Source organism: Erpetoichthys calabaricus, chromosome 1 (assembly GCF_900747795.2).
Source record: "Erpetoichthys calabaricus chromosome 1, fErpCal1.3, whole genome shotgun sequence".
NCBI lineage: Eukaryota > Metazoa > Chordata > Cladistia > Polypteriformes > Polypteridae > Erpetoichthys > Erpetoichthys calabaricus.
Window position 1 is genome coordinate 278505043 of NC_041394.2, and position 15978 is coordinate 278521020.

The window sequence follows — 15978 nt, forward strand, 5'->3', positions numbered from 1 at the left end:
ATATTACTGAGTTGCAAGTGCCCATGTCTCAGTCTATTATCTCTTAGTCATTTCTGTCATGTTGCTATTAAATGTACCCAGGTTTAACAAAAAATACACCAGCTGTATTTTCCATTATTATTTTAACTGTTTTAATTGTATATAGTATACATTGTATTATCAGTCAGACTAATTATAATCCTTTTGAAGTAAATGGTTCAGTTTTTATAGTTATTTCAATAATGCAAGAAGTACTTTCTGACAACTAAAAAAAGGAAGTGGTTCCACCACTCCATTATTATTTTAACTGTTTTAATTGTATATAGTATACATTGTATTATCAGTCAGACTAATTATAATCCATTTGAAGTAAATGGTTCAGTTTTTATAGTTATTTCAAGAATGCAAGAAGTACTTTCTGACAACTAAAAAAAGGAAGTGGTTCCACCACTGCATCCTGAGAGACAGGCATTAGAATGTACTGTTGTTGTATGTCTGCACTTGCTGAATACAACATATGAAGCAAAAACACTCCAAAAACATATACAATGGAACCTCGGTTCACGACCATAATTCGTTCCAAAACTCTGGTCATAAACTGATTTGGTCGTGAACCGAAGCAATTTCCCCCATAGGATTGTATGGAAATACAATTAATCCGTTCCAGACCATACGAACTGTATGTAAATATATATTTTTTTTAAGTTTTTAAGCACAAATATAGTTAATCAAACCATAGAATGCACAGTGTAAAAGTAAACTAAATGTAAAAACATTGAATAACACAGAGAAGACTAACATTGCAAGAGTTCACGCTATACTGTAGCCTTATGACCCGATCGCTGTAAACACTGTTTAAATGAGTTTTAAGCACAGGGAAACAAAAGGAACATTTGAACAAATCCGAACTTTATTTAAAAGCCAACCATAAGCAACCAAGAAAGTAACATTGCACTGCTTTTCTGACTTCTTGTACTCAGTGGCAAGATCAGTAACACGAACGCCACGCTCATACTTTTCAATAATTTCTTTTTTTACTTCGATTTCAATTTTCTGCAAAACTTTCTTCTCAACCACTCTTCACTTGCTTAGAAGCCATGGTTAACTGCAAAAGCACACAAAATACTGTAGAACACAAAGAGTTCACAGGTAAAGCATGCACGTCTGACTGAGAACAATGAACAGGGAGAGGCTGAACACGTGCTTAAATACAGTAATCGGCGCGTACGAACCGGAAGGGAAATGAAATAGAGCACAAAGAATTCACAGCGAAAGCACACACACGTCTGACTGAGAACAATGCAACACGTGCGGAAATCATCGGCACGCACAAACCGAAAGGGAAACTGGCTTGTTCATATACCGAGTGTGTGGTCGTGCACTGAGGCAAAAGTTTGGCGAACTTTTTGGTCGTAAACCGATTTGTACGTGTACCGAGACATTCGTGAACCAAGGTTCCACTGTATATAGATTGTATAGCTTCACCAAATGTTTTCCAGAAATTTATCTAAAAACAAAGCAACTAAAACATTTGTATTGAAGTTGGCTGTTTCAGTGTTTTGACTAAAGTGAAAACCAAACTGAATTTTGCTTTTTAAGAAATTAAGTTGACAGGTTATGGTGTTTTCTAACATTTTAAAAAGAAATGAAAAGCTTTCTAATGTCCAAACTTCAAAATAATTGAATCTGATTTATTTTAAGTTATCAATATAAAACAGTGGGCAGTTAAAAGGAAAGAAGACATTGAGGGTTGGATATCTCACATACTTTGAGGCTAAGATTAACACTAGAATCTCTGAAGGCTACGAAAAAAGTTGTAATACCAGGCTACCTTAAATTCCTTTGCACCTCCTCATCAGCGTCTTTGTTTTGCAAGTGTGTCGATCGGCACTGGCAGCAGGCAGCCTGCTTACTCATCCTCCCACGGAGGCAGCTGAAGTCAACTCAAAAGCTGAGGTCTCTTTATCTGGTATTGAGGTGTTTGGAATTGTATAGGGTGAATAATATATCGTTACTTGGAATACGTACATTTCGTGTGGTCCTTGTCAACAATGATCAATATTTCTTACCTCATATTTCCTCTCATCCTGCATTTACCCAGATCTTTGTAGACATGGAACACACATGAAATGTATGTATTCCAAATAACAATATATTTTTCACTCTGTACAATTCCAAACACCTCACAGGGATTCTAGTGTTCCTAAAAAGTAAAGGAATTTTACATAGCCTTTTTTTGCTCATATTTATTAAGGGTGAAAATAGCTGTAGGAGACAATACTAGATTATGAAAGTTAATGGAACCTTTTACTGTATCAGCTCCTTCAAGTATAGCAAACTGGTAGTCACATCTGTGTGAATTTTAAAATCAACATGTAAGAAAAAGCTGATAATAAAAAACTAAATGTTTTAAGTAGAATATTAGTAAACTCAAATAAAAGTGAGGAACATGGTCTGGCAGATCTGTTTGCTTTGGTAACTGGATTAAATAGTGGTGTGTAATTTCACCTACATTCTCGTAAATAATATGACAATATTTGACTGGCTGCCTTAGGACTTCTTGGTTATAGCTACTCCGAAGCCTGAGCTGCCTTATTTCAGCCTGTGCTGTATTCATAGACATTGCCTAACAGTAAAACATCGCAGCCCGTTCTGAATGACTAGCTGTTAAAATATGATACATTTTATTAATTACTAATTTAAGCTTATTTCCTCTACCGATAGCAAAAATGAAGACATTTTTGTTGTTTTTATGAAGTACTACAATAAAGCTGATGTTATATAGTTATATATATATAATATAATATTAACTTGGCTTTTTGGAGATAATTAAAATGAATTTCCTGAAAAATTTGATCTGAATTCACCTGCTCCAACTATGCAGTAAATCAAAACTATGAGAAGACTTGAAACCATTAGGTGAAGTTTCAGATAGAACATTTGCATCAGCATAAAATAAAACCAGCATCAGACTTGCTGTTTTAATATTAATGTCATTCACTAGAGTTGTTTTAATTCCTAATGGATGGGTGTTTATTAGATAGCTTTGTATCTGAAACTTGTATATACAATACTTTGTTTTAAAAGGCACCCATAGTAAAACATTAGCCTCCAATCTGAGGTTAGATTATGGTGCCAATAAAATTCAGGCAAGGATCAGTGGCTTTCTTGTATGGTCTAAAGCAGTGATTTCCAACCGATGGTTTGCAAACCCCCAGGGGTTCGCGTGCTTTATAAAAGGGGTTCACAAAAAAAATATTGTATTGGCGGAATTTTAAATCCATCCATCCATTTTCCAACCCGCTGAATCCGAACACAGGGTCACGGGGGTCTGCTGGAGCCAATCCCAGCCAACACAGGGCACAAGGCAGGGAACCAATCCTGGGCAGGGTGCCAACCCACCGCAGGATACACACAAACACACCCACACCCACACACCAAGCACACAGTAGGGCCAATTTAGAATCACCAATCCACCTAACCTGCATGTCTTTGGACTGTGGGAGGAAACCGGAGCGCCCGGAGGAAACCCACGCAGACACGGGGAGAACATGCAAACTCCACGCAGGGAAGACCCGGGAAGCGAACCCGGGTCTCCCAAACGTAAAAAATATAACAAAATATTAAATGTATGCAAATATATTCACAGTACTATTAATAATACAATAATAAAAATGGGTCAACAAATCCATTAAATGTCAAATTCATGAATATTACCTCAGTCACTTACGCATTGCGACGGAAGATTCTGTAAAATTGTCAAGTCGCAACAGATAACAATTTGTAACGCGATGAGACGCTACGCTGCTGGCGATGCATGTACATTCTCGTATGATCCGGAAACTTCCAATTCAGCGAACCGAGAACCCCAAATACGCTCGAAGGAACGAAAATAATGTCTGCTGATATAAAAACGCCGCGATCAGACAAGGGAGAATAGAGTCGAATTGAATCGTACGACACGCTTAAGAACCACAAGTGATTTTAATAAGATAAGTTGGTAGTGCATAGTGTGTGTAAATTACGATAAAGACTTTTTACTTAAACGTGCGCACATCGAACGTGAATGTAAATAATTATTACTCCGTAATTTTATTATGGATCGATGGTTAAAAATGGGTAGTTTTATCAAATCTGACAAAAAGCTGGACGAGCAATCAATTGCTTCTTCTTCTACTTCAGTTCCTGATTTGGTACCAACACAGGGTGACGATACTGAAAGTTGTAGTGAGCTACCGTCTCTCCAGACTAAAAGCAAGGAAAGAATTAGCGAACATAGTAAGACAAAAGAGAAGAAACGAAAATATGACAGCGACTATTTACGAATGGGTTTTTATTTTACCGGGGATGAGTCAGAACCTAAACCACTTTGTGTAATTTGTAATGAAGTCCTGGCCAACAGCAGTTTAAAACCATCACTTCTTCGTAGGACACATTGAAACAAAACCTCCAACGTACAAGGATAAACCTGTAGTATATCGTAATGACTACACAGGGGGTTCGCCAGTTTATTCCGGTTTTTTGATGGGGTTCACAAGGAGAAAAAGGTTGAGAATCGCTGGTCTAGAGGTCATTGTGTTGCTATAGTTTGAGACAAAGAAATACGGTCTATATTTAAGAGTTAAATTTCAGACTATTGCAATAAATAAATTATAATTATAGTTCTAATTATTAACAATACTTAAGCAGTTTTATCCAGTCTAGATAACTAATAACCAGTTGAAGAAATGCAGCCTGGTACAGACTACAATTTATTTGTGTAAGTTTGGTAGGGATCTGATCCAGTTAAGTTCAGATAGTTTCTTATGCTTTTGAGCACATATTTGAAGCTTTCTATAATAATCTCAGGTTGCAACAAGCATCATTGTACATTTATTGCATTCATTGTCACTGGAAAATCTATAAACTGGAAGCATCAGACATTTTGTTTGCTCTACTGAGGTTTTATAACTAGTAATTGTGTGTATGTATGTTTTTTAAACATTTACATCAATGAAAAACAATGTATTCTCCATCAACAAATGTGAGTGGTCATGGTCTTCATTTGGAATCAGGAACTTAATCTATGGTAGCATATCATCTTACAGGAACAAAGTCAAAATGAAACAACTGAAATGTTTGTCCATTTCAGACTAACACACATTTGGAGTACAATTTAATTTATTTGGAAAGAATAATGTGACGAGCCTCTCTATTTAGCAGAAACAAAGAAGTGCTAATCCTGACAAATCCTGTCTTATTAGTTTAGTGTTATTCTTTGAAATGTATGTACTTTGACCCATAATGATTTTAATTAATGTTCACATATAGTTTAAGTTGCATAAATATTGTAAGTGAATGTAATGCTTTGTAATCACTCATCTCACCTCTACGCTTATTAAAATGTTAATATAACATGTTTATGTTCAAAACCTTTTCCAGCTATGAAGTAAAATGTTCACTGTAACATTTGCACTGTGATTGTGGTAGTAGCTGAGGTCTATGGTTCTAATTTTAGTGAAAAGGATTTGTCTTCAATAACTGAACCTCAACTGAAAATTATGACTGAATGCACCGTGTTTCCTTAAGAATGGTACTTAAAGCACTTATGTGTGTTTGTTTGGCCCTAGTTTTGAAGTGAGAGCTAAGGAGGAGAACCTTAACGGCTCGTTTATACTTCACGCTCAGAACGCGTACGCGCCCGCATCATGGCTGCCTTGCGTTCCCAGTGTTCATTTGACGCGTCCTCTGAGCAGGTCCTCAAATTAACACGACGTATGCGCAAGTTGCAGTACCAGCAAAAAGTGGTGGGGCGCAGTGTTCTAAAATATGGAATGTGACGTTAGAGTCTCTCGTTACTATCTACATGTGGCAGAAAGCCGCTTTGCGAATTCTACGAGATCAATGTGCGCGCTTTGATGTTTGATGAATGGTTCGATGTGGTGAAGCAGAATGCCGACATACAAATGCATTCGTGGTGCTTTTATTTTCAAGCGTCACATATTCACAATCGTATGACACAATACATTTTAAAATTTAGAATCCTAAGATTCATACTTGATATCACTTTCATGATGAAATGCATTAAAGTATGTATGTTACATTTTACAGATAAATCATTACGTTTAAATAATGAATACTGTTAATAATTACACACATGGTGACACGGTGGCAGAGCGGTAGCAGTGCTTTCTCGCAGGGAGTCGCGTCGCTGGTATTCTCTGCCTGGAGTTTGCATGTTTTCCTTCTGGGTTTCCACAGCGTGCTCCAGTTTCCATCTAAAGATATGCAGATTTGGTTACACTAAAGTGACGTTAGTGTATGTGAGTGCTTGTTTTCACCTTGCGATGAGCGGATGCCCATCCAGGGATTGTTTCAGCATCGTGCCCAATGCTTACTGAAATGGACACATCCCTGGATTGATAGATTTAATCATTAAACATCCTTTTCAGAGATATTGTGGTAAGGCGTCATTGGAATTTAGTAGGTGTTCCAGGCAATTCATAACACAGCAAAGCCGAACCTGTTCTCACCGTGATGATATCTCGCACTGCCACCTGGTGAATTCCTCCAGGTTTCCTTAAAGTACGGGCGCAAGTATAAACAGTAAAACTCTTGTGTAGCAGGAGCATACGCTGAAGCATGCATCGCGTGAAGTATAAACCCGGCCTTAAGCTTCAATAATATTTAATATTTTAATTAAATGGATAGAATTTCAGCAGTCATTTTATGATCACATGTTTTGAATGTAATTAGTGTATTTTGTAACTTTGTTTGCAGTGGTGGATAAAGCATTTTGATCTAAAAAAAAAAAAAAATTTCAAAGTTTTCCTACCCCTAGCATTCCACTAACTTTACATCACTGCCCCTTTGTGCTTCTCCCCAACCTGTGATAGTCAGGTTATCCATCTGTCTCTTCATGTTTTCTAATATTTTCTGTTGCAGTAAGACAGTTACAGTGGAACCTCGGTTCACAAACATCTCGGAACACGTACAAATCAGTTTACGACCAAAAAGTTCGCCAAACTTTTGCATCTGTTCACGACCTCGCACTCGGTATACGAACAAGCCAGTTTCCCTTTCGGTTTGTACGTGTTCAGTCTCTCCCTGTGCATTTCATGTTCAGTGAGCAAGAGAGAGAGAGAGAGAGAGAGAGAGACACGCACAAGAGAGAGAGAGAGACGCGCACACACACACAGGCAGGCAGGCAGGCATGAGAGAGAGAGACACACACACACACACACACAAACACAAACAAGAGAGAGGGCTGGACGCATACTGTAAGGAATGTTTTTGTTTTGTTTTTGTTTTCACTTCTGTTTACAGCGATCGGTTCTTAGCGTGCATTGTTGCAATGTTACTTTTCTTGATGGTTTATTAAATTACGGATTTTTTCAAATGTTCATTTTTTTCCCTGTGCTTAAAACTCAAAAAAAAAAAAAAAAAAAAAAAAAAAGTGTTTTTAGCCAGCGGTTGGTGACGCTATAGCGCAAACTATTGCAGTGTTAGTTTTCTGTTGTTCAAGGTTTTCTCAGCGTTATTCAATGTTTTTACATTTAGTTTACTATTACGCTGTGCATTCTGTGGTTTAATTAACTATATTTGTGCTTAAAAACTTAAAAAAAAAAAAAATATATATATATATTTACATACAGTTCGTATGGTCTAGAACGAATTAATTGTATTTACATACAATCCTATGGGGGAAATTGCTTCGGTTCACGACCAAATCGGTTTACGACCAGAGTTTTGGAACGAGTTATGGTCTTGAACCGAGGTTCCACTGTATTTGCATTACAAACTGATTAAACCTCTCTAAACATAACTCTGTTTCCTGTATTACTAAACTGAACCTCGTCTTTTACTTTCTGTAGATTGCCTTTTCAAAGTGTGTCCTATGAACAGATACTCTGCGCAAAAACAATTTTGGAAAGCAAAGCAAGGAAAACAAGGAAACCAGACAGAAGAAGCTCTTCTGAAGAAACTGCAGGTGCTTTTACTTTTTTTCTCAGTTTTGAAGGACCACTGTCTTCTGACAGTGTTATTTTATTTTGCTGTTTTAAATAATATACGCATTAACTTTCTTATTTTCACTAGTTGCATTTTACTAAGTACTAACTGCACAGTACAGGTATACTCTATTTATTTGGTTAAAAACCATTGTGTTGCTTTGTAAACCACATTAATTGCCTGAATATTTTGTAAACGTGAGCTATATATTTGCATTTTCTCTTCTTATCCAGGAAGATTACACTTAAAATGTTTGCTGATAATATTATTAGTTGATGTTTTTGTGGATATACAGTGTCATTCATAAATATTAATCAACAAGCTGAACGCATAGTATGACCAAATAGCTAAGGAGAGTTGTACCTTAAACTCTGGCTTAGTCCACAGCACTAATTCACTGTCTTCATATTGTAGAAAACTATTGGACAATGTCAGTGTGATTTGTAAATTGTTCAAAATAAAGTTAAAATACATGTCTGTACAGCACTTCTATTTTAATGATTTCCCCCTTGTCATTCCTACTTTGCTAACATAAATTTCTTCAGCAGTCCTGACTCTGAAGCAATAAAGTGGACAAAGAGAAATGTAGTGAATAAGGCTATCAGATGACAAAAAGTATACTTAACCATAGTTTATCACCAGTATACAATCAAAGATATGGAAGAAGATGATCCGCTGTGGCAACCCCTAATGGGAGTAGCCAAAAGAAGAAGAATATACGATCTCAGGACATCTCAGCCTCAGTCAGTTTCCACATGGGTGTAGTAAAAATTTTGTATAATTAGACTTCTATAGATAGCCCTTGTGAATTTGGGAAGGAATTTTCTTTTCTTTTTTTTGTAGAATTGGAACTCTTCTCTATTTTTTTTCTTCAGATAGTGCTATTGCATCTAGTTAGTCTTTGTATTTCTGTAAACTTTGCATAAAATGTAAATTCAGGAATCATACATTGCTGCTCACTTGATTTTATACTGTTAAAAATAGAATGCTGGGTCTTGGATCTCCCAGGAAATATGTGTTGTTGTAATGGCTACTGTATGCATATCTTCATTTGCTTTTAGTAAGGAAATGACCAACATGCTGTCAAGAACAATTTACCCATCTAAAGAGAAAATCTTATATCAATCTTCTGAAAATGTCAGCAACGTGTGGTGCCCCAAGACGAGAAGAGAAAACTTTCAATGAGGTTTTGCCAGCTGGGTACTCTGTCACTGTTTATGTCAAGAATTGTGTTATGATGATGTTGTAATTGCAAGACAAGTATGGTCACTACTGAATGAAACCTTGAGTGAATAATAAACTATATTTCTTCCTTAAACACACAATTTGATTTATTCTGGCAGAATTGAGTTGGTTTGAAATACCAGGACCAACCTGAAAGCTGGCGCAGAAACTGCAAAGAATTAAGAAAATGCTTTTAGAAAACTGTATTTCAATAACATCTCTGAAATATGGACTAGCATTCAAGTTTTTATCTGTAATCACTAATTTGTGAACAAATTTTCCTTTGAGGAAATCCCTGACGGTGCTACCATACTTGGTTGTCCTTCCATGCTTTTTGTAGTTGAAGATAGGTGAGTTCTCATGAGAGTCAACGGCCACAAACTTTGAGATACTGACTGAATTTCATCTTGTTTAACGTCATCAGTATGTCCCGGGCATGTAGGGGAGTTGTGATCACACTAAAAATGACTGACTGCTAGGTGTTTGAAAACTACCATTTACTTTGAGTGCAGAAATCAATCAAATCCTGGTACTGTACTGTTTTAAAAAATTTTTTGGTATTTTTTCAGTATACCGTGCACCCTTACGCCCATGGATTGTGATTTCTTCCCAGTGCTGTTTTCAATATTTACTCATTTATGGTTGTGTTGGAGCTGATTGTTGAGTTCAAGACACTTTACTTCAGGCTTGTTAATGTCAACTGGTGTATGTTTTCTGAATTCTGAAGTGTCTTTCATTATTTATTCTAATTTTTTTTTTTTTATTTTTTTTATTTATAATTTTACTGATTTTATTGAAATCACACATCATTCCATACAAATAGATCAATTTTACAAAAATAGGATTCAAAACAAATCAACCCCCACCCCTTCTTATTATGCATCTGTTTTCATGGAGTACCTGTTATGGTCAGTCTGTACCACATTACAGCACCTTTTTCCTTTATAAGGAAGCTGAAGGTCCCAGACATTGGATAGCATTATGACTAGTTGTATTACTATTGCCAGCAGCAATAACACATGCACTTCAGAAGAGGTTATACACTTAAAGATAAGCATGTTCGGGCCTGTCCAGTACTTTGAGGCAAGACCATCTAGGAAGAGCTTGGGTTTCTGCTGGAAGAGGTACTGGTGAGACCAGCAGGGCATGCTTACCCTATGCCCCAGTACAGTGATGGGGACACTGCTGTAAAAATAGTACTGTCCTTCAGATGAGATGTAAAATGAGGTTCTGACTCTTTGTGGTTATAAAAGATTCCTGGGTATCCTTTGTAAAGAGCAGGGTGTAACCTGATGTCCAGGATAAATCTCCTGTTTCTAATTGGCAGTCTCTTTCACCACTTCACCACCTGATAATGTGTGGTGAGCATGCTGGTGCAGAAATGGTTGCTGTTGCATCACCTAGGTGGATGCTACACATTAGTGGTTTCTGAAGTGGCCCCCCACTCACTATGAAAAGCACTTTGAGTAGTGAGAAAGCACTATACAGTATACATGTAAACAATATCTGATGTAACAACCTTTCTATGGCAGACCACAAGGGCCTGAGACTCCTTTTCTTTGGTATATTGCATATGTATACCTAGAATCTTGCTTTACAGTATGTGTAATTCTTTCTATTTATTTACCATGCCATAATGTTGTTAAACTACTGCATATGTATGGTATTGACATTGCTTGTTGCCATTGTTGTGTTTTTACTTTTTGTCTACTACGCTTTATTTTTATAACATTTATTGGTCACTGCATGTTCAGGGTTTCTATGGGACTAACAATAACTATAATGTCATTGCCCTTTAAGGTAGTGTGACAAAAACACATTGAAATAATGGAATAGACTTTTTTTTTGTCATTTCCCAACACACACTGTCAGCCCAAAAGAAGCTAGTAGCCTACTCTTGGTATTTTTTTGCTTGCTGATCATTTTAGACCCTGAGTAGAAATATTTTTTTCTAGTTTGTTTGCAAGATGTACTACATGGTGTAAAGTTCACTTAATGAGTAGGTATTATGTCAATGTCAATTTATTTATATAGCACATTTAAAACAACATAGTAATGCTGTGGCCAAAGTGCTTTACAATAATAGAATAAAAGAAAAACAAAATAATTAACATAAAACATGAATAGAAATAAAATATATGAACATAAAATAATATACATAATAAATAGAAGTAATATTATATACATAAAAAATAGAAGTAATGTTATATAATCACAAAGAGGAAACCATCAATATTACTGAAGGTCATGGAATGCAAGTGAATAGAAATGAGTCTTTAATCTTGTTTTGAACAGTTCAATTGTAGACGACTCCTTTATATGATGAGGTAAAGAGTTCCACAGCTGCAAAAGCCCTGTCCCCCTTGGTTGTACACTTGGTACAAGGGACAACCAGAGACAGCTGACCAGAAGATCTAAGCACTCTGGATGGCTGGTGTAAAATACACAGTTCAGATAAATAGGCAGGAGCAAGCCCATGTAAAGATTTAAAAACTAGTAGCAAGATTTTAAAATCAATTTGAAAACTGACAGGCAGCCAGTGTAAAGAAGCTAAAATAGGAGAAACAGAGTCATACTTTCTTGCCCCAACCAGAAAGCGAGCAGCAGCATTTTGGACCAACTGTAACCTGCGTATCAGAGATTTGTTAATCCCAGAATACAGCTAGTTGCAGTAATCGAGGCGAGAAAAAATAAACGCATGAGTAGCTATCTCAAGATCCCTAGAAGATAAAAAAAGGCTTTATCTTACCTAATAGACAAAGTTGGAAAAAGCAACTCTTGACTACAGAATTAATCTGTTTCTCAAAAGAGAGGTTACTGTCAAAGATAACACCAAGATTGCAGACATGAGGTTTGCAAAAGACATAGAAAGAGCTGAGAAGTCCAAGACCAATTTGGGCTTTAGCTGATGGACCCACTATAAGCACCTCCATTTTATTTTGATTCAGATCAAGAAAATTATTAGCCATCCAGGATCTTAGTTTAGACAGACAGTTGCGGAGTTGATTTGTTGTAGAGTTGCAGGCAGGAATATAAACCTGTGTATCATCTGCATAGCAGTGAAAAGCAATGTTAAATTTCCTAAAAATAGATCCAATACGGTGAAGGTATATAGAGAATAAAATAGGACCCAAAATGGATCCCTGAGGAACACCATATTTAAGAGGAGCAGTAGATGAAGAGGAGGAATTAAAAATCACTGAAAAGTGTCTACAAGTTAAATATGACCTGAACCAGTTAAGAGCAGCCCCTTTGAGTCCAACAAGCTGTTCTAGCCACATCAGCAATATTTCATGGTCAATGGTGTCAAAGGCAGCGGACAGGTCAAGGAGGAGAAGGACTGCCGCATCACCTGAGTCAGTAATAAGAGAGATGTCGTTGAACACTTTCAGGAGTGCCATTTCAACACTATAACACCTAAAGCCAGATTGGTAGATCTCAAATATATTATTGGAGTTAAGGTGATCAACCAATTGATTATAAATAATTATAATTATTATAAATAATTCTTTCTAGAATTTTAGCCAGAAATGGCAGTTGGGAAATTGGACGAAAATTGGCTAAAACACCAGGATCTAATTCTGCCTTTTTTAGACGGGGATGGACTGCAGCATGTTTAAAAAATGAGGGCACAACTCCCGAACTAATAGAATCATTGATAATGACTAATAAGTGTGGGCCCAACACATCAAAGGCTTCCACTAAGAGTCGTGGTGGTACAATATCTAGAGGACTGGGGGCTGGTTTAAGGGTGTCAATAGTTCTTTTTAGCTGTGAAAGTGAGACTAGATCAAAGGATTCTAAGACAATGTCATGATTATCAGTAGGAAGTTCATAGTTCATAGAAGTTTGGACAATGCCATGGCGGATAGTATCGATTTTGCTGACAAAGAATGATAGAAACTGCTAACATGAATGAACAATGCTATTTGATCCCATCGCAGAGTGGGGGTGAATGGCCGCATTAATTGAATTAAATAAGACCCTAGCATTCTTTGAGTGACGGGATACTAAATTGACAAAGAAGTTTTAACTTCAGCCTGGAAATTGAAAAATCTGAATATCTGTTTAGAGACAATCAGTCCATCTTTTTTCCAACGCCGTTCAGCAGTTAAACAGGCGCGGCGCAGTGATCGTGTATTTGCATTTAGCCAGGGAGCAGGTCTACGTATCTTGGGCAGAGCAATTGAGTCTAAAATCGTTTTACAGGAAGAGTTAAATTTTACGACAGAATCATCAATACCATTATTTTGGTCATGCACATAAAGACTAGAGAAAATTGTTTTAAAATCCTATATAACAGAAGAATTTAAAAAGCACGAGCAGCGTGGGGGACAGCTATTAGTCGGGACATCAACAGTAATATTCAGATCCATCATTATAGAAAAGTGATCAGTAAAAGAAACATCACATAAATCAATATTATTCACTGAAATATCACGAGTAAGAACGAGATCAAGGGTGTGATCGAGAGAGTGGGTTGGAGTATTAATATGATGTATAAAATCAAATGAGTTCAATAGTGATAAGTCATTGACCAAAGGTTTCAATTGACAACAAACATGAATGTTGAAATCACCAATAATAAATACTTTATCATGAGAGAGGGTGGTATCAGCCAAGAGATCAGAGAATTCAGAGATGAAATTATCATTAATTATAGGAGGTCTATAAACCACGGCAAACAGCAGAGAAGGGGAGCTACACACTTCGAAAAGTTGAAGTTCAAAGCTGCTAAACGGACCCCTTGTAAGGCTCTGATACAAGAACATACTTTTAAAAATAGTGGCAATTCCATCCCCCCATACACCCCCAACCCCAACCGACGAGTCAAGCGAGGAGAGTTTAAAAATGAATAACCTGAAGAAGTCATGTCAGTAAAACAAGAAGAGTCACCATTTAAAATCCAAGTCTCAGTGATGATGAAGAAATCCAGATTATTTGAGGTAATAAAGTCTTGCAGAATAAAAGTTTTATTAGACACTGATCTCACGTTCAAGAGAGCAGTCTTGATAGAGGTAGAAGAGCTTGTTGCAGGATGAGCACGGGTGGGCGTGCGAAGATTAGCAATGTTTACTACTCGATTGCAGGCCGAGGAAAAGTGATGCTGTCTTGAAATGAAGAAATTAAATCCAGTGTCCAGTGCCCATGAACCAGTGATGGAGTCCTGAGCAGGAAAAGATGGGTCATAGACGACTCACAGGCATCGGGAAACAAAGCTCTGGTACTTGAGTCGGCATTGTTTAACAGCAATTCCAGCTCTTTTCCCACGACAGCGGCAGGTGCGTTTGCGTCTCTGATGGGCATTCAACTCACTGATACAGGTGAACACTGGCGTCCAGGTGAAGAAGTCAGGACATGAATAAAACAAAGGTGGAGGTTCACAAAAAATCCAATCAGGTGATGAAAATTGAGAAGAAAGCAAGCCTGAAAAAATGTTTAGTAAAGACTCACGATCATAGGACAGTGGCTGTTGAAATAAATTAAAACATAAAAACAAAGTTAAAACATAGACTAGAGAGATGAGCAGATGGCCAGCCACACCAGTTGGCCCATCTTTAAATCTATTAAAGAAGGCAATACCAATTTCTGTCAAACATAAAAGAAAGCAAGATGTACAGTATAGAAAAACTAATGTACATTTACCGATGCACGCTAACTGAAACTAAACCTAACTTTTACAAAGGTAGTCCAATTGTGAGTGTACAAAGCGATTCAAACCCGCAAAAAGAACCCAACCGCTCATCCCATATTTTCTTCGGTACTCTGAAGGCATGTACAAATGTGTCTTTTTGACAGGGATGTTAGACCACTGCCATATCCAGGAAGGTTTTCTTTCATTTAAAGCCACAGTCAGTCACTAGATGTCAAAATAAAACTTAATAATAATAATGGTGCAGAATTTGGGGTTTAATAACCCTTTAATATTTACTTACACGTGTATTAAATTCATTCAGAACCTGTTTAGTAACTGGGAAACAGAAAGAGAAAGAAAACAAGCTCTAGACTGCTGCCTTGTGGAAAACTGAATGCATTTAATAATGTTTAAAATATTGTATACTAGCAAAATACCCGTGCTTCGCAGCGGAGAAGTAGTGTGTTAAAGAGGTTATGTAAACATATATCTATATATACATACATATACAAATTTACACACACACACATATATATATATATATATATATATATATATATATATATATATATATATATATATATATGTATATGTATTATATGTATATGTATATATATGTATATGTAGTATATATGTATATGTGTATATATATGTATATGTATATATATGTATATGTCTATGTATATATATATGTAGTTGTATATGTATATATATATATATGTATATATATATATATGTATATGTATATATATATGTATATGTATATATATGTATATGTGTATATATATATGTATATGTATATATATGTATATGTGTATATATATATATATATATATATATATATGTGTGTGTGTATATATGTATATGTATATATATGTATATGTGTATATATATATATATATGTGTGTGTGTATATATATATATATGTGTGTGTGTATATATGTATATGTGTATATGTGTGTGTGTATATATGTATATGTGTATATGTGTGTGTGTATATATGTATATGTGTATATGTGTGTGTGTATATATATATATATGTGTGTGTGTATATATGTATATGTGTATGTGTGTGTATATATATATATATATATATATGTGTGTATATATGTATATGTGTATGTGTATATATATATATATATATATATATG

General features: G+C 36.0%; 1 protein-coding gene across 3 annotated transcripts in view; it reads left to right on the plus strand.

Moving 5' to 3' along the window:
* itpr2 (inositol 1,4,5-trisphosphate receptor, type 2) overlaps positions 1-15978 on the plus strand; it is a 1448083-nt gene that overhangs the window by 118578 nt on the left and 1313527 nt on the right. For all 3 annotated transcript variants that reach the window (XR_007935422.1, XM_051929951.1, XM_051929945.1), the window contains exon 3: positions 7833-7948. Coding sequence is in view for 2 of the 3 variants with exons in the window: in XM_051929951.1 (XP_051785911.1) it covers positions 7833-7948 (116 nt within the window). In the remaining variant the exon portion in view is untranslated. The remainder of the gene's footprint in view (positions 1-7832; positions 7949-15978) is intronic.